The 22,867-nt window shown below is 36.6% G+C and overlaps 2 protein-coding genes across 4 annotated transcripts in view; one reads left to right on the top strand and one right to left on the bottom strand.

Annotated features, from left to right (window-relative positions):
• FYB2 (FYN binding protein 2) overlaps window positions 1-11,755 on the top strand; it is a 160,162-nt gene extending 148,407 nt beyond the window's left edge. The window contains exon 21 of the mRNA XM_049879373.1: window positions 11,199-11,755. The gene's annotated coding sequence lies outside the window, so the exon portion shown is untranslated. The remainder of the gene's footprint in view (window positions 1-11,198) is intronic.
• PRKAA2 (protein kinase AMP-activated catalytic subunit alpha 2) overlaps window positions 2,777-22,867 on the bottom strand; it is a 128,588-nt gene continuing 108,497 nt past the window's right edge. The window contains exons 7-9 of one of the 3 annotated variants that reach the window (XM_049879374.1): window positions 14,767-15,271; window positions 12,986-13,112; window positions 2,777-11,471 (exon numbers count right to left, since the gene is read on the bottom strand). In XM_049879374.1, the coding sequence (XP_049735331.1) occupies window positions 11,233-11,471; window positions 12,986-13,112; window positions 14,767-15,271 (871 nt within the window). In that variant the 3' untranslated portion in view covers window positions 2,777-11,232. Of the gene's footprint in view, window positions 11,472-12,985; window positions 13,113-14,725; window positions 15,272-22,867 lie in introns of those variants that run through there. The other 2 variants (XR_007516658.1, XM_049879375.1) reach the window with 2 other exon arrangements.

The raw sequence follows: 22,867 nt of genomic DNA, 5'->3' as shown, positions 1-22,867 counted from the left end.
TGAATCACTATGCCACCAGGGCTTTAAAGCAGGGTGCTTTTGGCTTTGAAGGGTGTGCCATGCCTTCATCCTTTCTACTTGAAATATTTTTTAAGCTTCTAGGTTCTTTTATCTTCTTTTTCATGTTCCAAATGGCACTTACCTATAAAAGCACAGCGTATTCTAGAAGACACTCAGAAATCAAAGGTATTTACAAAGTTCTGGGTTTAAAGAGGGAGATGGTAAAGAGATTACAACTAACATAATTATAATAAGCAAGGTATGAATGGAGTGTCCAGGTACTTCAGAAAGCTTTTACAGAGAAGGTGACACTGAAGCTTGGTCTTTTAAGTATTTGCTAGGCAAGGCACAGCAAAAATCCATGCTGTGTATGGTGACTAGGAAGTTCAGTGTAAACTGTGGTATGTCTAGTGGAAAGTTTTAAGAACTGTTTGAAATGGGGTAAATTTGGGATAGAATGTGACTGAGTTCACATACTATGCTAAGGAACTTGGATTTTTTCATCTAGACAGGGAGTCACTCAAGGGTTTTAAGTAGGAAGGCAATGCCAGATGTTTAGGGAGAAAAGAAACAATCACAGCAATATCACAGGTTAGATTACAGAGAGGAGAGACTAGTTGTATTTGCAATGTTCTAGGCAAATGAGCATTAAGCCTTAATTTAAGATAGTCCCTTCTAATAACATGTCCAAAGTAAAAGGGATAACATGTCCAAAGTACATGAGACAAATTCTCGCCATCCTCGCTTCTAAGGAACATTCTGGCTGTTCTTCTTCCAAGACAGATTTGTTCATTCTCCTGGCAGTCCGTGGTATATTCTGTATTCTTCACCAACACCATAATTCAAGGGCATCGATTCTTCCTTGGTCTTACTTATTCATTGTCCAGCTTTCACGTGCATATGAGGTGATTGAAAATACCAAGGCTTGGATCAGGCACACCTTAGTCCTCAGAGTGACATCTTTGCTTTTTAACACTTTAAAGAGGTCTTTTGCAGATTTGCCCAGTACAACTACTACTTAGTCACTATTTATCGATGTGATGTAAGATTTTAAGGAAAAATAATTACAGCGAGACCCAGAAACTAAAGGGACTGCCATGTTTTTCTGGGTCTTACAAGTTTTCCGCCTTTGATAGGGTACAGTCGTACCACTTTTTATTGCTTATTTTAGTGGAAAATATTTGAACTTTCCTTCTCAGGCCTTACTGTATTCCTATGCATACTCAATGTGGTTATGTTTCTACTCAACATCAGCCACATTTCTTCCATTTTTTGAATAACAGCATTCCAACTAAGTTTCTCACATTATTTATCTGCAAGGTTTTTTTTAAGGTAAACACCATAACTAAGACATCAGTGATGTCCCAAGCAGATGCCTACTGTCTCCTAAAAACCCAAAGACTTAAGTCTCTATTTAAATTTTAATTTTGTACAAAAAGATGTAAGAAAAAATAACATTGTCAGATAAGGGGCAGCATACAGGGGCACTTGACCCTAAGAGACTAATGCTGACCCACTCATAAACTCATTTATGGGCCAGGCCTCCAATAACTTTAACATGCACCAATAAAGGTTTCCCTTTCTCCTTCTGAGACCTCTATGAAACACCAGGACTGCAAAGATGACAGCATCCTCTTGACCAGGCCCTCTCCTACATGTCCTCAGAACTTTTAAAATGTATATTCTATGGGGAAGAACAGGAAGTGGGAGGAAAAAAGAATATATAATGACAAAATCCCATAAAGTGACTGCCTCTTGGTAACAAAGTTATGGATGAGATTCTTCTCAGCTTTAAACTTCCTGTACTTTTCAAGTTTCCTAAAATAAGCATCCATTACTTTTGCTATTTGGGAAATAAAGGAAACATTTTCACTAACAAAAATAAATCCATTCCCTTAAAAGTCTGGATAAAGCACATTCAAATCTTTACTTAAATATTCTGATTTTGATAATACACTTTTTTGCAATGAGGGCTAGAGTATAATGATTTTCAAAAAGTTGCTTTTAGATACATGAATATGGAAGGTGAGAATTTTAAGTACAGAGGATTACATCCACATTGCTTTGCTTGCTCTCTTTCTCAGCAGCCTTTACTGTAAAATTCTATTAGCCTGAGGTATTCTAGGTCATTCCTATTCTACGGCTGTAGTAAGCAGGATTTTGGCTTCCATGATCTTCATCCCTGGTGTTATGCCTGTGAATATGTTATGCAACATGACAAAAGGAACTTTACATATAGAATTAAGGTTGCTAATCCCTGTTGAGCTTCGTGATGGTTAATGTGTGTCAACTTGAGTTGGCTATGATTCTCAGTGGTTTGGCAGTTATGATGTAGTTTGGCAGTTATGTGATGATGTAATTCAGCAGTTATGTAAATGACGTAACCAACTCCATGATGAGATCTGCTATCAGCAGCCAATCAGTTGAAAAGGAGTTTCCTTGAGAGTGTGGCCTGCCTCCAGTAATGTAAATGGATACTCCTGCATCTGGTTCTACATCTTCTCACCTCCAGTTCTTAGGGCTTGAGCTAGCAGCTCACCTCCCATTCTTGGACTTCATCAACCTCTGCAGCCTGTGAGCCAACAGCTTGCTGTCTGATCTGCCAGTCTTGGGTTCATCAGCCCCTGCAGCTACATGAGTCAGGAAAAGCCTCCAGCCTGATGCCTGACCTATGGACTTGGGACTTGCCAGCCACTACAACCGTGTCAGCCATTTCCTTCAGATAAATTTGTCTCTCTCTCTCTCTAAACCAGCTTCACTGGTTTTCTCTGGAGAACTCAGCCTAAGACAACCTTAAAATAGGGAGATTAGCCTAAATGATATGGGTGTTCCCAGTTTAATCACGTGGGCCTTTAAAAGTGGAAGAGGAAGGCAGAAAGTCAGCCAGCCAGTCAGAGAGATATATGGTGGAAATGGAAGAGGCAGGCACGATCCAAAGCATGAACCCACTGTTCCTAGTCTTTCAGATGAAGGGAGCAATGGGCAGGGAATGCAAGTGGTCCACAGAAGCTATACATGATCCCAGCCAACAACCAGTAGGGAAATCAAGACCTCAATCCTACAACAGCATGGAACTGAATTCTGCCAACAATCTGAATAAGAGTGGAAGTGAATTCTTCCCCAGACCCCTGCTCTGCCAACACTTTGGTTTTCAGTCTTGTGAGACTCGAAGCAGAGAAACCAACAAAGCTCACTGGACTGACTTATAAAACTGTAAGATAATACATTTCTGTTAAGTTGCTAAGTTTATAGTAACTTGTTAAGATAGCAATAGAAAACCAATACAATGGCTAAAGCTAGAAACTAGAATGTGCAACAAAGAGGAAAAAATGGACAAAGATGGTGTGAAATCTCCAAAGAGTCATAGGCCATCCTTTTTCTGTAGCTTCCTCTGTAACTAGAAGTTGGCCTGAGGAATATTAAGTTAATGACTAAAAACAAAAGGAGCGTGCACATTAATTAGAATCTTTGATTTTTGTAGGGGGGAAAGCTTATAAACAATCAGATAAGCTGCTTTTCTCTTTTGTGTCTATTACCTATGCGTTTCATAGAATGCAAATGGTAACTGGGAGAACCTGTAACTACAGAATGCTATGTAATTCAAGAACATCTTTCCTACACAGTTAGTGGAAGAAAGATCCTTCCCATTGATCATTTAACACTCACAAAAAGTACATAAACAAAACTTAAATTTGGATTTATGGTTATTAAAACACAAAAGCACTGGAAAACTGGTCTTTTTTTCCACCCCCCCTTGAAGCCAATTATAAAAAGTCATCCCTGATTTCAACAGTTAAAATAAGTTTTTAAAATAGGTATGTGATCAAGTGCTCCAACTAATGGATGGGATTTTTTTTTTCCAAAGATGAACTAAGAAAGAATGAATGCACGATGCTCTTGAAAAAAAAATTTGATTAATTAATATCAGATCTTATATTATGATTACCATGGACATAACCTAATGGGTGTCAACTTTCAGTTTTATTTGTTGCACTCAAAATTCACTGTGTGATATTTAAGCATATAGAAAACACAACCATACTTGCTCGAACAATATCACCATTACGGTTTAGAGTTCACAGTTCTATAATGACTTTACAATAAACACTCAAAACATTGTACAGCCTTAGAGGTTTGTGAACAGTCTTGAGAGAAAGCTGTATTTTGGTACATTAAGGCAGCTTCAGCCAACACTTTAAGAAATTCTGAATAAGAATATTTGTGCAGCAAAAGACAAGTTTGATATTTGGATATTTGACATTTTTAAGAAATCCAAAAGCAGTCACTTAAAATAAGAATGCCATAATTTGTGAAGCTGTGGTCTCACACATTTTTACCACTATATTAAAGTACCACTAAGACACACCTAAAATTCAAGATACTCATCCTGTCAATATCAAAGACATCTATATTTTAAAAAGGGAATAGATTTAAATTAAATATGGGGATGATAAACCCAGCACTTAGAGGGCCCTCCAAACAGTTTCTCACACACATCTGTGAGGTAGGTTAAGTATTATCCACATTTTGTAGATGAGAAAACTAAATGAGGTTATGTGACCTGCTGCTGTCACAGCAACCAAATCGAGAATCAGATTGTACTTAGCTCTGCACTTTTTTTTTCCTTTAACAAATGTTTTAAAGGGTTGACATATAAAAATTGCTTATTCATTGCATGCATTTTAAAAACATAAGAAGGCAACCAAACTTTTATCAAGGTGACTTAAAAAGTAAAGCAACATAAAAGAAATAGAAAAATAGATTTTGTGAATAACTTCTGAGAGTGATAAGGTGAGGTCTGGCCAAACAGGCAAAAGCAAACAACTAGATCATTTGTTGAGGGCACATCTAAGGAAAAATGAGGGGAATTAGAAAACAACTAGAGAAAATACAGTTCAAAGAGTTTTTGACTAATTATTACTGTCCCTATAATTTAAGAGAGAAGGCACAATTTAAGGTTTTGTTTTGTTTTGAATTTTAGAACAGTAGAAACATTTCAGTTAAATGTTATCTACAAAAACGGCCTTTCCTTGTAATAAAGCTTACTTCAAAGGAACTTGTAACTGTAAAAAAAATGCATGCTTAAATTAGCAGCAAAAATTAACCATACAATTCTCCTTGGCTAGAATGTTCCTGTTCCTCCTGAAAATTTTAAATCAACACAAAGTAGTAAACCTAGAATAAGTTTTTTTCTTAAATCACACTGTGTGAACCCTGTCAAAATTCTATGTATGTTCAAAAAATTTTTCATGCTAACTTTACTTTTTTTCCTGGAAAGAGAGCTCTAAGACTTCCTTAATTGCACTTTAAATGTAATTGGAATTTACTACCCTGCTTGACCAAATAATCATGAGTTACTTCCATAAAATCAAAACTGCTGTAGATACAAACCATAGTTACCAAAACTCACATACACAGTCATGGCTGCAAACTGGCACTGTATGCAAGGCTGGCAGTAAACCTTAACAGTGGCTCACAAAATTAATACAAGTCCACAGTCTGCTAACTTCTAGACCCAGCCTGGTTCTTATCAGGCTATAGCTGAAGAAGTTTAATTAAAACTCCATCCAGTCTAGACTGTGGGTCCTGTTCTTCAGGCTGCTACTGCTCAGGGGCATCAAATGCATCATAATTATAGTAAGGATTCTAGCAACTTGTTTAAATAAGGTTTTATATAATTTTTAAGGCTCTTCAAACAAATTATATTGCAACGTTTTATAAGGTTTAGGGGATATGAAGCTGATAATAATTAGGTAGTTCATGAACAGGAATATACTCTACGAAAAGTGTTATATAATATGCATACAAAATGAACAATTATCAATTTAGATAAACTTAATTTAGATCATAGTAAAAAACTATAGTAATTTATATAGGGGCTGGGGCTAGGTTTCCTTTTTTAAAAAGATTGTGCTGTAACAATCATGTAAATAAAATTACAGGAAGAATCATATCCTAAAAAGTTTCCTCAGTTTTTTTAAGCACCCTCAATAACTTAGAAGTACTTACAAAAATTAATGTGCTAATCATTAATGTTTCAGATAATTATACCCAGTTAGTACAATCAAGTGGTTCAAATAACTAAGCTATATTTAGTTAAGACTACTTTATATCCCTCTAAGACTTGAAAGTAATATATCTGTAATATTTTTATTACTCAACTACTCAGATGTTTCATTAATTTAGACCGTTCTTCCCAAGAAGGGTGGTGTGCTAAAGAGATCACCGCTGAATACCTAAATAGCATTACAGCTTTATGAAGAGCTTTCTAATCCCACTTCCTCATCTGGAAAATGTGAAAATACCTTTTCTGGCTACCTCACAAAGTTACTGTAATGTCTTAAATGACTTCATAGATATGGAAGAGCTCTGGATCTAAAAATCACTATAAAAATGTATGAAATGTGTCCATTGCTCCAAATTAGTAATGCTTTGCTTTATGTATTATCTGCCAAGTGGACATCATATTTTAACATGCTTGGTTTGCTGAATGATTTTTTGCCATTTGTATTCCACAGGGCAGCTGCATTTAGAAAGATTCAAGTATTTACCTTTAAAATGCCTCACCAAACAAACAGAGCATTCACAGTAGTATAAAAACTCTAACTAAAAATATATAAAAAGTAAACACTAACACAAATCATATGAAAAGACAGAACTTTAAAGTTCAAAAGTACCATGTTGTTGTTAGTTGCCATGGAGTCTAGTCTGACTCATGGTGACCCCATGTATGCAGAGTAGAACTGCACTATATAGGGTCCACTTGAGCCACCCAGGGACTCCTAAAGATATCACAGAGGTCTTTTAATCCATCCTTCCCATTTCAGGGGTTACAACAATGAGATTCAACACTGGATGTGACTTGCCAACAAATTACACTTACCCCTCATCCAGAGTTTTTAATAAAGATTTCTGAGAACTATTTAAATTACATTCCCTATTTAAAAAGTCACAGGGTGACTATCTGCTAAAGAAATGACAGATTGAAAGGTTTGGGTCTTTAAAAACAAACAGAACTATGAAGTAGACTAGCATTTAGACATTAAGATTTCATAGCAACTAACAACATTTAAATTATTAACCAGTGAATAGACAAAGATGCAGTGTTTGCGGTAGGCATGTTCCGAGTTTTTACAGTTTATAAATGGAAGACGTGGTACTTGTATTAACTCAGTATACTCTCTATATTAACAGAGGCTAGAGATAAATCCAAATAGTCAAAAAATCTGTTATAGTTGTCTATGATTATTTCCTAAATTATATATCATCTAAATTTGTATTCCTTGAGTATAAACTGGCTAGGAAATAAGAGAAAGCAAGCCCAGAATCATGTAACTGTCATGGAAAATCTATCTGCAGAAAATGGAGAACTGTCTGTTCTACGAACTCCCTGACATTAGACACACTATTATTTCTGGTTAGTTTAGGATTCTAGATTCTCTTTGTAACTGGCTAGTATCAAGGAATGCAAATATGAAGGGTTATAAAAGTGTCAATTAAAAGGTTTGTTGACCAAAACAAAACAGAAAGCAGCCAACAGTTTGCTTATCTCCATCCTTGCATGTTCAATTTGAGATGCAGTCTGTTGCTACATTAAAGGATGATAGGAATTAGATCTAAATAGTGTCCCATATAAAAAAAATTTAGAAAATGTTCACTGACTGTACAAATTCTGAAAGTCAGTCAATGGTATATCCATTACCCATAGAGCCATAAGCATGAATCACTAGCTCCTTATTCCTTCTTACAGGTAATCTTGTTTAAAGTTTTTCAGTCATCCATTAATACACACACAGAATAAAGTTTCCCAAACAATGCCACCACCACCTGATTAAGTAAATCAAGGTGTTATGAAACAAGCTACAAACATATAAAATTCTACGTAGTCTAACACATGTTCAAGATGAACATGTCCTCAGGTTAAAATGAAATGATATTGACCTTGAACCAGATTCTCTGCAACAACCGATAAAGGAAAACAAAGGAAGTGCTATCTTAATTTCATTCTTTACTTCTCTAATTATGGCAACCTGGGACAACGATTTTCCTAAAAATATTTTTTCCCAATTTGCCTTTTCCCATGGGATATTAAATTTAAAAAAAAAAAAGAAGTTTTTATGGTTAAACCAATTTGGGAAGGGCAGGGTTAAACAAAGTCAAACAGTTTTGTTTTCATGGAACGACTTCTCAAAGCCCCTACTGTTCATATACATTGTCATCCTCGAGGAGGAGTGTGGCATGTAGCATTTTCCAAGCTTACTGAACGGATTTTTTTTTTTTTTGCAGAGCATCTTGCACAACACACTTTGGGAAATGCTATTCTAGAACCAAATGGAGCCCATTTCCCTGACACAGCCAAGGTCTTGTCTATAACCTAATAATAGATGCTCTCTTCCAGAACCTTCACTGGATAAACTGTTCCAAATCTATCTGCCCACATCTGCAATTAACCAGTTTACAAGACTGAAACGTAGGAAGTGATTTTGAGTTGGCAACTGATTCTTTCCCTCTCGGTACCCATTAGCAAAGAAAAGTTCCTAATGTACTGGACTGAACCTTCTGAAATCTCTACAAACCAATTTCCTGTACCATCTAGATTTACAGAATGGCTGTGCTTTAAAAACTTTAACATACAAAGAAACAAAACTGAGACCATTAGTTTTCCTAAGATTCAACAGGTAACTATTAGGCTGTGGATGATCTGATTTATATAATACTCATCCATATAAAAAGTAATTTTGATATAATCAAGTTTCTAATATCTGATTTATTAGACTAATGAAGCTAAAATGCCACTGGATTCCATCCTGCTTATTCTCCACCTTCAAAATTGTGGATGTTGTCCTTGGGATAAGAAATCAGATTAATTCCTTACTTCTCAGGTCATCCCATTCATAGGCAAATATTATGAAGTGGCCCTATTTTTCCCAAGAGAGGCATTTATACATTTGGAGAAACCAAAATTATGCCATATCTGTAATGCACATCAGACTAACGCCGCAGGACTGCCTGTTGTTGTTAGTCCCCATCGAGCCAACTCCAACTCATGGAGACCCCATGTGTGCAGAGCAGAGCAGAGCTGCTCCATAGGGTTTTCAAGGTTCTGTGTGACCTTTGGGAAGCAGATCACCATGTCTGCCTTCCAGGGCGCCTCTGGATGGGTTTGAACCACCAACCTTTTGGCTAGCAGTGGATCGCTTAACTGTATGCGCCACCAAGGGGCTCCAGCAGGACTGCTTCTTGTTGTTATTGTCATATTTGGTTGTCATTGAGTCAATTCCAACTCATGATTCATGGGGACAGGACTGCTTACCCCTATTTAAAACAAAACAAAACAAACCCCCCAACCAAAAGAAAACCACTCAAAAGTACCCCTGGATGCCACTAGATGGCAATCTTTCAAAGGTTAAAATTAAAACATCTCAAACCGCAACCTCTATCCTCTTTCCCAAATTGACAAACAAGGATTCTTTCCAATTTGATATTAACAAGCTGGACTTACAAGTTATTTAACACCATTTTTTAAAAGTTCTACAAAACAATATGATGTATGTGGCATAATGCAAACTCTTCATTTAAAAACTATTTAAGGATAAAAATACTTGTCTTCCACAAATAAACACAGGAGAAATTTGGTCTAACATTCTCATTTGCTTCTTGGTAGAAAATACATTATTTTTGGCAAAGATAAACCTGTCAAGCCAATGTCACTTTTCGCTTTCAAGTGCTTAATCTTCTCTAGGTAACTCTGGTGAATGTGATTGTTAACTATATTAAACAAAACAAATTAATAAATACAAATTACATAAATTACACATAATTTAAAAATTAAATATTTTTACTAAAACAAAAAATAATCAATTAGCTATTATCTACTCTGCTGTATATAGTTTTTTTAAACCTTAAAAATGACCTGTACAAAGCAAATCAAACAAAAACCTGTTTGCTTTTCCTTTAAAAGCACTGATGTGTGAATACATATATGTATATATGTAAACCACACATATAATTATTCAAGAGAATTTTTTTTAAATGTTCTAAGGCTTCCCTGCCCTATCAGGTTCAACAGTGAAGGTCACAGCCTATCAAGCTTTGGAAGGACACGAAAGCCCTCAGGGTGAGAACAGTGTTTTCAAGTTGAACGATCAGCAACCACCACGACAGAGAACAAGGAAGGGGAACAAGAAAAGATTGAAAAGCTGAATCACTTAACCACCCGAGGATCAGACAATGAACAAAAACAATGGTGACGAAGGAAGGCTGGGCATCTGGGGAGTTGCAAGAACAAACTTAAGCTTCAAATAAAGAATTAGCACTGTGGGATGCAAGAGAACCCTAACACTCCCCACAAACACATAAACATGCACACTCAGTAAGAGAACAAAGATAAGAGTTCTCTTTTAAGAGACTATTGCTATTTTTGCTTTGTTTCATTTAAACATTTTATCCTTCTTGTTGAAGTGCAAAATTAAATAGAATCAAAAAGAATTTGAGAAAGGTAGGTTTTGAAGGCATGTGACTTTATAGAAAAGACAAAACTTGTTGCAACTCCAGATGTTCCAATACATTGTTCAGGGAGATCTCAAAGCCCTGAGTTTGTTACAGCTGTTTCTAAGGAACTTGGAAATTGTGGTTACCTTTTAAAGGACCACAGTCCTGCCACTGAACATTAGGCAGCATTTGCAACAACTGCTAGAAGAACTCAGCTTCAGAAATTCCGAGGTCTTTTAAGATTTCAACCTTTAAATACTATCTTACTAATGGTTGCTTTATTTTTTTACCTTATGCAAGAGAACTAGGGCATAAACATAGCTTAAAGCCTGCTGAATTTTAGAAAATAAACTGGATTTACCTATATCAAACAACAAAGCAAGGGGGTGTTGCCAAACCCTCAGATTGAGATGGGTCATCATTGAAGGTGTGTTAATCATACTGTAGTGAATTCACAATTTTAAATTAACAATAATCTGCATTATTGTTCACGTCTTAAAGAAGCTGCCTATGTGAAGTTATCATAGGCAAACGAGAATTACAGATTTCAACAGGTAAATAAAATGTCACAATTTTTTGTTTTCAGTTATTTCAATGGCATTGACTGTCCCCTAGAGATATTTGTGTCTCTCAATTAGTATTGCAGAGTATGTGATATCCAGTAGTGAGTAAGATAATAATTTCAAGAATATATCTGATTTTCACAGTGCAATAACAGAAAGACAGAGACTAGAGACGTTGTCAACGGGCTAAAGTAGTGATCAGACTGGCACACATTTCAAAAAAATCCATGGTGTGACTGCCCAGGCGAGGTGGAACTGAAGACAGTGTGCTCCCACTTGGGGAACCAGTGAAACAGCCAGAAAGTGAATGGCTCTCTGCAGTTGTGGAATCAAAACTTGACCTTGGTCTATGTAAGCCAGCAGCAGAACAGGAACGCTGAGGTGTTGAGGAACCAGACCTCTGTTCCATCACTTCATCTGAAATGGACCAAAAAACAATTTTATGAAAGGTTTATTAGCTCCAGCACCTCTATGAAACTGCTATATCCAGAATATGAAGTAGTAAATATATCTGAGTTGGAGCCACTTTATAATCAATGTCACCATTTCAGTATTTGAGGAGCAGGAGTGGCAATACCTCTTCCCTCCTGCAATCATGGCTGACAACACTCATCAATCACATTTCCACACAGCCAAAATGTGGCCCTAAATCTTTCTCAACATAGTACTGGTCATTAACCTTGAAATCAAACCTTGAAGAAGAAAGCACATCCTTGGCTGCTTATTTTCTTGCTGTGTATCAACGAAAAAAATTATGATAAAAACAAAAGCTACCATCTTACCAAACCAAAAATCAAACCCATTGCTGTCAAGTTGATTCTGACTCATAGCTACCCTACAGGACAGAGCAGAACTGACCCACAGGGTTTCTAAGGAGCCGATGGTGGATTTGAACTGCTGACCTTTTGGTTAGCAGCCGTAGCTCACTATAGCTCTTAACCACTGCACCACCAGGGCTCCATGAAACAAGCACCAGATACTGCTGTGACTCAGATTCAAACAGGCTGCTGCAGCCCCAACGAAAAGTACTAACCACTATACAATCACTACCTGCCACAAACATACTAGCAAGTGGCTCCAAAACTTCACTACACACTGGAATTGCCTAGGGGGGTGGGGATGGATCTTGTTAGAAATGAAGACTCCAAATTTCCCAGAAACCATCTCCAGAGATTATATTTTGGTAGGTCTGGGATTGTTCCCCAAAATCTGCATTTTAATCAGAACCCTAGGTCATTTTAATGAAAGTAGTATGGGAACATGTAAACACTGTTATAACTGATGGCAGTTCAAAAATAAAATTTAAATGTTCTGTTTAAAACAAGTTTCCTAAGTCTAAATTCATTTCCACTCTTGCCTATCCAGCACCCGACCCTTGGTTCATTCTGTTTTTATCCTGCTCGGGCCTCTGAACTGCATCATCATAGTTGTTTGACCCAGGTTTGACTCTTGGTACACATTAAATACCTGGGCCTGGCCACTTTCCCTGACTCCTGTGGCTCCTAAATTACTCTAAGTACCTAAGTCCAACCCAAATCCCAGGTCACTTTGGGCCACCGAGATGAGGGATGTTTAGGAGGTAGAAGTTTAGGTATTAATGATGCTAACAGTAAGAGAATATGAATGCAGAAATGGTACAAACAGCCTGAAGGCATCAGCTAATTTTAGATACAAGTTGCATCCCTATTGTTCCTTACTTTTTCTCCGCTGTTAACACTTCAAATGACTTTTTTATGCCAAAGAAGCACTTCTTTGGGGTAAATTATATTCCCTGTGTCTTCGGTTCTTTTCATTTCACTTATATTTTGGTTAAATCTAGGTATTTAAAAACTAGGATAGAAGACCTACCATGTCTTTGAAATGATTTTAAGATCTTATCAACTGATGCCAAGGTTTATCTTTTCGAAGCTCATGCCTGCATAGCTTCTTACCATCGATGCTTTTAAAATCCAAAAGATAGCTTCTGTTGTCAACCAGGTAAAGCTGTAAGCTCATTTTCACATAGTTGCCAGTCACCGGATTCTTTCTTCTTACACGAAGATGATATGCATTCACCACCTAAAATGAGAAATACTCTTTTAGGAAAAAAACAATAAAAATAACAAAATGTTTCTTTTCTTATTGCACAGAACGGAAAAAAAAAAAAATAATAACTGAGGGTTGGGAGTAGGGAAAGAATTCCTGAATGATTTTTTTTTCAAATGAGTAGTTTACTTTGGAGGCATTGATGGTTCAGTGGTAGAATTCTCGCCTTCCATTGGGGGAGATCTGGGTTCAGTTCCCCACTAATGCACCTCATGTGCAGCTACCATCCGTCAGTGGAGATTTGTCAGCTGCTATGATGCTGAACAGGTTTCACTGGAGCTTCTAGACTAAGATGTAGTAGGAAGAAAGGCCTGGTGTTCTACTTCCAAAAATCAGCCAATGAGTTGGGGGCTGGCTCAATGGTAACCAAAAACAGTTCACTCCAGAATTTGTTTAATCCCCAATACTACAGCACTTTTAGTGTATCCAAAACCAAAAACCAAACCCACTGCCGTTGAGTCAATTCCAACTCACAGCAACCCGATAGGACAGAGTAGAATTGCCCCATAGAGTTTCCAAGGAGCACCTGGTAGATTCAAACTGCTGACCTTTTGGTTAGCAGCTATAGCTCTTAACTACTATGCCACCAGGGTTTCCCTTTTAGTGTAAGCAATTAAAATTTAAAGGAAATTTAGAGGTTATATACTGTCTAACATTCATTCCAGATATACTTCTACTCTAAAACATCACTAATAATTTTGGTTGTCCAGCCTCTGCTTGGACACCTTCACCTATTAAATATGGAGTAGAAAGAATACAATGGAACTAAAATGCTAATGGCTTGCATCAGGCACTATAACAGGTACTGTCACAAAATTTAAGTATCACCATAATGCTGTGAGGTAGATATTATTTATCTTTTACAGATGGGAAAACAGTAGCACAGATGATGATGATTCTGAGTTTTCAAAACATCTAACAAATTAGTTTAAAAAAAAAAAGTTCATAGTCCACAAAAAAGGAACAAGAGGGAAGGGGGCATCTGAAATGAAAAAATGCTTTCCCTCCCACATATGTTCAAATAGAATTTAAATTAAGTACTAATTTTTTTAAAAAAAAAGAAAATATGGGCTGACGGTAAGAAAAATATGCTATAACTAAGTATAAAAAAAAGCACCAGTCAAATAAGAGTTTTTCTCAGCCTAGAGAAGTATTTGTTGACTGAATTAACATGTTCCGATGATATAATTTGTATTGACTACTAGTTGTCACCGTCACCAAAAAAACAAGCAAACAAACAAACTTCATTTAAAAAAGAGAGAACATGAAAGCATATTATCTGTGAAGACTCAGGACTTTTTATTGCGATGATGCATGGGCTATTTTCTCAGGTGATTTCAAGCTGATTACTGTTTCTTGGACAGGAATGCTATTTTATAATTCAAAATAGGTCCACAACATCATCAGCTTTTCATCCTTATGGAGGTTCATTCTTTTGTTTTGAATGAACACAGTGTATTATTAGGAACAATGGGATTTATCAGCCAGAAGTATCAAGACAACTAAATTCATATCTAAATTAAAAACAACTTTTTACTGACCTCAGTACTCACCTCGGCAGTTCAACAGCTCACTATATACGGTAAATGGTTTCTACATATGATCTTAACGCACTACAATTTCCTACCTTCCATTCAAAATCCAGCTGCTTCATAGCTCGGTAAACTTCAGCCATAATGTCATAAGGTTTGCTCTGACTTCGAATTCCAAGATGCCACTTGGCTTTTTTCACAGCTAAAGGTTTGGGCTTTGTCGTATTCAGCGCGTCCAACGGGCATCTTGCTTTGGGGCTGTCTGCTATAAGAGGTGGCATCCTTTCTGGATGAGGTTTCAGTCCTGGGGGAATATGCATGGCACTATCATCCATAAACGAACCAGTTGGGGGACTAGAGGCGAGGTAGAACTCACTGGCTTGGTTCATTATTCTCCGATTGTCAATGACAAGATGGTAAGCCACTGCAAGCTGGTCTTGAGGGTCACCGCTATATAAACTGTTCATTACTTCTGATTCTGTACACTCAAATTTTTCACACACTTCTTTCACAGCCTCATCATCAATGACGTTAGCATCATAGGAGGGGTCTTCAGGAAATAAGTAAGTGGGCAAATCTTGTTTAAACCATTCATGCTCTCTAGGAAAAACACCACAATACACTATTGTAAGAATATGCTCTGGCAAGTCCTAAATAATTTAGACATGGGGAAATAAGGCATAGCAGAATCAGAAAGACACGGTCTCTAGTTCTAGCTCTGCCACTTACTAGCTATGTGACCTTGGGCAGGTTAATTAATCTCTAGTCTTGAATAATATGGTTATTCAGACTTGGGTATTAGGCTGCCGTTTTCACGAAAATGAACAAAGTGAGCCTCTTACTTCAAGGAAACCAACGGATGGTATTTTTTGTCAGTGACAAGATTCAAGCTTTCAAGCAAAAATTCAGAATTTTAAATAACTGTATCCAACACCTTCAGTCTTGACAAATTCTCAATACTCAAAAGACTTTTCTGATTAGATTGGTGATTTTTTTTTTATATTGTATAATGAAATGTATTATCATATTTTCCAAATGACCGATGTATGATATTACGGAAGCACACAGAGGTAAAAGATACATTCAGGATGCAAGGTAGACCCATGGATTTTAATGTAATAAAGGACTGACATTCACTGGTATGTTTTCTGATTTGATATCACAACTAACATGTTAATCATAAGTGTAATGTTAAAGAAAAATATCCACAATTATCTTAAAGGCTATTAAAATAGTCCTCCCTTTTCCAACCACATATCTGAGCGAGGCCAGATTTTTTTTACAGACGTCAACTATTACAACATACTGAATGAAAAAGTAAACATGGGAAGGTAACTGTTGCCTTTGATTAAGCCAGACAGTAAGGGGATTTGCAAAAATGTAAAATATCGCCATTTTTTCATCTTTTTTGTTTTGGAAAATTTAATTATTTTGCATAAAAGATGTTATTTAGATTAACATGTAATGGGTTTATTATTTTTTATTTTTAAAAAACAGATTTTAAAAAATTTTTCAGTTTTAATTTCTAGCAGTGGTTAAGAGCTTGGACGCTAACCAAAAAGGTCGGCAGTTCAAATTCACCAGCCACTCCTTGGAAACTCTATGGGGCAGTTCTACTCTGTCCTGTAGGGTCACTGTGGGTTGTAACCGACTCAACAGCAATGGGTTTGGTGTGTGTATACATAGAGAGAGAGAGAGAGTAAATATTGGTAGATATAACCTACGTTACACAAAAAATCCTTTGGAGTCCTCAATAATTTTTTAGAGTGTAAAGCAGTACAAAAAGTCAAGAAGTATAAGAACTATTCCCCTAAATCTCGTTTTCTCAATCTTCTGGGACTTTCCACATACTATTACTATTGCTACCCTAGAATATCCCACCCCTTTTCATTTGTCTGACTAACACGTGCTACTTCACATTTGTTGAAGCATTGCTGCATGGTAGATTTGGGCACCCTTTCAGCTAACTTCAGATCAATATATATTTTGCCTGAGTGCCTTCTAGTCACTGATTAATACATTTATGAATATTTATTATTTATATTCATATAATTTATATAACATATAGCTGATCAATTTATAATCTATAAAAAATTGTTTATATAATATTTATTAGGAGAATATACTCTAGACAAAAATACACAGGTTTTCACTTCATAGAGATTATATTCTAGTTAGATACGGACTAAAAAAATACAAACATAAATATATAGTTACAAATATACAAATTCTGTGATAAAAATTGTGAATGCAAAAGAGGGTACAATGTCAGCACATGATGGGGGGGCCAAAAATAATAACATGATGATGATGATGATGGTGACGCTACTGCAATATTGCAAGTGAAAAATGATGGTGTGCCACATCCTGAGGATATATACAAAGATGAAACTTCTACAGCCTCGTGTAAATATTTCTATTATAACATTTATTATGCTTAATGTTCACCACTAAACTGGGAGGTCCTTGAAACAGGGACCATGCCCTATCTCTCTTCCCCAGTAGCCGGCAGAATTGGTGGAACAGAGTAATGCTCAAAAAATGCTGAATAAAAAAATGATGACTTGACACAGAAATATAAAGACAAAAATGGACTAATTAATATGTGCTTTTCTGCAATGTCATAATAAGCACCAGGAAACCCTGGTGGCATAGTACTTAAGTACTACGGCTGCTAACCAAGAGGTCGGCAGTTCGAATCCACCAGGCGCTCCTTGGAAACCCTATGGGCCAGTTCTACCCTGTTCTGTAGGGTCGCTATGAGTCAGAATCACCTCAACAGCAGTGCGTTTGGTTTTTTGTTGGTTTAATAAGCACCAAATAAACATTTACTGATCAAAAAGCCTAAGATAGATATTATCTTTCAAAAGAAATAACAGAAGACAAGAAGTTGTGTTACATGTCTAAGATTTTTAAAATGATAATGACAAATCGGGAAGATGAGTACTTTCAAAATGGATTCTAAAAATCACTCCTCCATAAAGCAATGAGAATACTGGCAAAAACTGTCAAATCAACTTTTCAAGACCTCTGGAAATTAACCAAAGGCTTGAAATAATCTGAGAAGTATTTACTCAAGAAAGTCAGCTGAATCTTGGTGAGAACAGTCAGTTTTATGACATTTTAACTTGCCTTATTCCCATTCCTCTTCTCCCAGCTCCAGAGTAGCCTTGAAATCCAATAGCCTCACAAATATGGTAGCCGTGAGAACTAGAAGCCTACCAATGACTGAGGGGTGAAAGGGTACCGAATAGGTTTGGAGTTCCCCAAAAGTTCCATCTCCAAAGAACTGTCATTATTTGACCTATCTGGCAATCTCCTGGAAACCCCTACTCACAAGCTTGTCTTGATTTGGCTTGACTCAGAGTTCATTCACTGCAAACAGCCTGCTCCCAGGGGCGTTAGTCAAAAAAAATCATCAGCAGCTGTTTAATGTTGCGTCTGCCTGAGGTAGCAATAACAGTTGGGGCAAGCAAGAAGCTCACAAAAAATTTAAAAGAAAAAGTTAGGGAATAAGAGTTAACACAGAGGGCTTTGAGAAAATCTGGTATAGTTCTGAGAACCAAGAAAGGCACACACATATACGCAGGGCTAGTGTGCATGCCCAGGAAAGAACTGAGAAAGCCCTAATACCTCACCACTGGCTGATTTGATGCTCTGTACAAGGAAGAAATGAAGCCTAAGGCACAGCTGCAAACGGCCTGCTGGAGCACTGAAAACATACTCCAAAACACACACACAGTCCCTCAGCAAAGGCTGGGGGACCTATTAAGACATTTAAAGAAATCTCTGTCAAATCATTAGCTGATCACAAAGCTAACCTACCAGACACTTCACTGGCCACACAAAGAATAAAGACTTAGGGAATTAGTTCAGGAAAATTACTAAACAAACCAACAGGAGCAACAACAACAAATCCTGGGGAAAGGAGGAATCTGACTTCTAGAGTTGTCGACTTATATTATTTAAAATGTCCAGTTTTCAACAAAAGATTAGGAGACATGCAAAGAAACAGAAAAGTATGGAACATACACAGGGGAAAAAAACATCAGTAGAAATGGTCCCTGAGGAAGCTCAGACATTGGACTTAGTAGACAAAGATTTTAAATCAGCTATTACAAATATGTTCAAAAAAAAAAGAAACCATGACTAAAGAACTAAAAGAAAGTATGTGAACATCTCATCAAATAGAGAGTATCAATATGGATACAAATTACAACAAACAAATAGAAATTCTAGAGTTGAAAGTGTAACTTAAATGAAAAATTAATTTGAAGAGCTCAACAGCAAATCAGAGCTGGCAGAAGGCAGAATTAACAAACCTGAAGATGAATCAATTAAGATTATATAGTTTGAGGAATAGAAGGAAAAGAATGAAGAAAAATGAACAAACTTCAGAGACTTGTAGGACACCATTAAGTATACCAACATATACATAATGGGAGTCCCAGAAGGAGAAGAGAAAGGAAAAGGAATAGAAAGGATATTTGAAGAAATAATGGCTGAACAGTTCCCAAATTTTATTAAAAAAAACATTAAACACATCCAGGAAGCTCAATGAACTTCTTGTTTTGTATTACAATGTTGAAGAAATGCAAAAATATCCATACCTAGAAAGATCATAATAAAACTGCCAAAAATCAGAGACAAAGAATCTTGAAAGCACTGAGCGAGAAGCTACTTGTCACATAAAAGTATTCTGAATGAGATAAACAGATGATTTCTCATCAGAAATCCTGGAAGTTGGAAGGCATTGGAAAAACATATTCAAATGCTGAAAAAGAAAGACTGTCAACCATGAATTCAATATCCAGGAAAACTGTCCTTCAAAAACAGAGGAAAAATTAAGATATTCATTACTACCAGACTTGCTCTACAAGAAGTAATAAAAGGAGTGTTTCAGGCTGAAATGAAAGGACATTAGACAGTAAATCAAACCTATATGAAGAAATAAATAGCACAGGTAAAGGTAACCACGTAGGTAAATAAAAAAGATAGTATGTTTTGTTTATAACTCTTATTTTCTTCTATCTCATTTAAAAAACAACTGTATAAAGCAATAATTATAAAACTGTTGATGGGCTTAAAATGTATAGAGATGCAATTCATATGACAATAATAGCACAAAGAAGGGGGAAGGAATGGAGCTATAGGGGAGCAAAAGCTTTCCTATGCTATTAAAATTAAATTGGTATAGTCTCAACTAGCCTGTTATAAGTTAAGGTGTTAATTGTATTTCCCAGGACAACCGCTAAGAAAATAAAAAAAATAAAAAATAAATGATAAAGGAATTAAAATGGTACATTAGACAATACCTATTTCACAAAAAGAATGCACTAAAGGAGGAACAGAGGAACAAAAAGATCTAAGATATATAAAAACAAATAGCAAAATGGCAGATATAAATCCTACCTTATCACAGTAAACACATTAAATATAAATGAATTAAACACTTCAATCAAAAGGCAATGATTGATAGAATGGATTAAAAAAATACGATTCAACCATATGCTGCCTACAAGAGACATGCTGTAGATTCAAAGACACACATAGGCTTAAAGTAAAAGGATGGAAAATGATACACCATGCAAATGATAATGAAAGGAGAGCTGGAGAGGTTATACTAATATCAGAAAATATAAACTTTAAGACTAAAATTGTTATTAGCGACAAAAGACATTTAATAATAATGTAAGAGTCAATCCATCAAGAAGAAATAATAATTATAAAAATATACACATATAAACACAGACCTGCAAAACAATTCTATGAAGCAAAAATTCACAGAATTGAAGGGAGAAACAGATAATTCAGCAATAATAGTTGAAGACTTCAATACCCCCCTTTCAATAACGGATAAAACAGCTAGAAAGAGTATCAACAAGGAAATGATGACTTGGACAACCTCATAGACCAACTAGAACTAACAGATATTTATAGAGCCCTCCACCCAACAAGAACAGAATACACATTGTTCTCAAGTGCACAGGCAACAGTCTTCAAAATAGACCATAAATTAGGCCACAAAATAAATCTCAATAAATTTAAAAGGGCGGAAATCATACAAGTGATGACGAAGGATTAAAATAAGAAGAAATCACAAAGGAAATTATAAAACACTTTGAGATAAACAAAAACACAACTTACTAAAACTTATGGAATATAGCTAAAGCAGCTCAGAGGGGAATCAATAACCTAAGATCTCAAATCAATAACCTAATCTTTCACCTTGAAAAAATGAAAGAGCAAATTAAACCCAAAGCAAACAGAAGGAAGGAAACCATAAAGCTAAGGGTGAAAATAAGACAGAGAATAGAAAAACAATAGATGAAATCAACAAAGCCAAAAACTGATTCCTTGAAAAGATCAACAAAACTGACAAACCTTTAGCTAGAAAAAAAAGAGGGAGAAAAGTCAAATTACTAAATCAGGAATGAAGGAGAAGATATTACCACCAAATTTACAGATATAAAAAGGATTATAAGGGAATACTTTGTGCCAACAAATGACATAAACTAGAGGAAATGGACAACTTTCTAGAAAGATACAAACTACTGAAACTGACTCAAGAAGAAATAGAAAATATAAATAGACCTAAAACAAACAGATTTAATTAGTAATCAAAAAACTCTCCACAAGGAAAAGCCCAGGCCCAGTTTCCCTGGGGAATACTACCAAGTATTTAAAGTATTAACACCAACCCTTCACAAAATAATCCAAAAAACAGAAGAGAGAACACTTTTCAACTCATTCCATGAGTCCAGTATTATCCTAATTCCAAAATGAGACAAAGGTATCATAAGAATACAGACCAATGTTCCTTATGAATATAGCCATAAAAATCTTCAACAAAACTCTAGCAAACTGAATCCAGCAACATATTAAAAAGATTTTATATCATGATCAAGTGGGATTTATCCCAGGAATGCAAAAGTTTTAAAATACAAGAAATAAGTCAATGTAATACAACACTATTATGGACAACTGTGACCCCCAAAAACTCTGTCAACTAGGCTAGGCCATGATTCCCAGAATTGTGTGATTACCCATCTTTTTTGTTATCCAATGTGATTTTCCTATGTGTTGTAAATCCTGCCTCTATGATCCTTATGAGGCAGGATTAGAACCAGTTATGTTAATAAGGAAGAACTCAATCTACAAGATTAGGTTGTGCTTTAAGTCAATCTCTTTTGAGATATAAAAGAGAGAAATGAGTGAGCACAGAGACATATCATCAAGAAACAAGAGCCAGGAGAATACCATATACTTGGACCCAAGGCCCCTGCACTGAGAAGCTCCTTGACGGGAAAATTCATGACAAGGACCTTCCCCTAGAGCTGATAGAGAGAGAAAGCCTTCCCCTAGAGCTGGCACCCTGAATTTGGACTTCTGGCCTCCTAGACTGTGAGAGAATAAACTTCTCTTTGTTAAAGCTATCTACTTGTGGTATTTCTGTTATGGCAGCACTAGATAACTACGACAGAATTTGGTACCAAGACAGTGGGATGCTGCTCTAGAGATACCTACAATGTGGAAGTGGTTTTGAAACTGAATGGATAGAAGCTGGAAGAGTTTTAAGATTGCCTTGAAGAGACCGTTGGTGTAATTATGAACATCAAAGACAATTTCGGTGAGGACTCGGAAGTGAAGAAAGCTGTTACACTGGAGACAACGCAGATGGTGAGAAGCAGCAGCAGGGAAACAGCTGCATAAAAGGAATGGCAGCAGCAGAGAAGCGGCAGCAGCAGAGAAGCAGCAGCAGCAGAACCAGAAGACCAGTGCGACACAGCACTGGAGCCGCCCACAGAACGAGAGAGCTGAGTGCCTTTGCACAGGAGGCTTCCAGGTGGGAGCACTTATCAGTGGAGCTAGGCTTGCCAACTCATGCAGCAAGAGAACTGAGTGCCTTCTGGTCGAAGCTTACTGGCAGAGTGGGGTACCTCCAGGCACTTACTGGTGGAGCTAAAAAGCTTTGGAACACTTGCCCCAGTAGGACAGACACGGGCGGTTAGGCCTGAGGGACCAAAAGGCCAAGGAACCAGGAAATAGACGCTGAAGAAACAACACAGGAAGCAAAACTGCCTCGGTCTCAAAGGGTGGAGTCACCACTCAGATGGACTAGTGAATGGGGCCACCTAAAGCCCAGGGAGCAGAGGTGCCATTCCAGTGGGCCTGGAAGGTGGAACTGAAGACCAG

This window comes from Elephas maximus, chromosome 3 (genome assembly GCF_024166365.1).
Source record: "Elephas maximus indicus isolate mEleMax1 chromosome 3, mEleMax1 primary haplotype, whole genome shotgun sequence".
Classification (NCBI taxonomy): domain Eukaryota; kingdom Metazoa; phylum Chordata; class Mammalia; order Proboscidea; family Elephantidae; genus Elephas; species Elephas maximus.
This window is presented reverse-complemented; position numbering and strand designations above follow the sequence as displayed.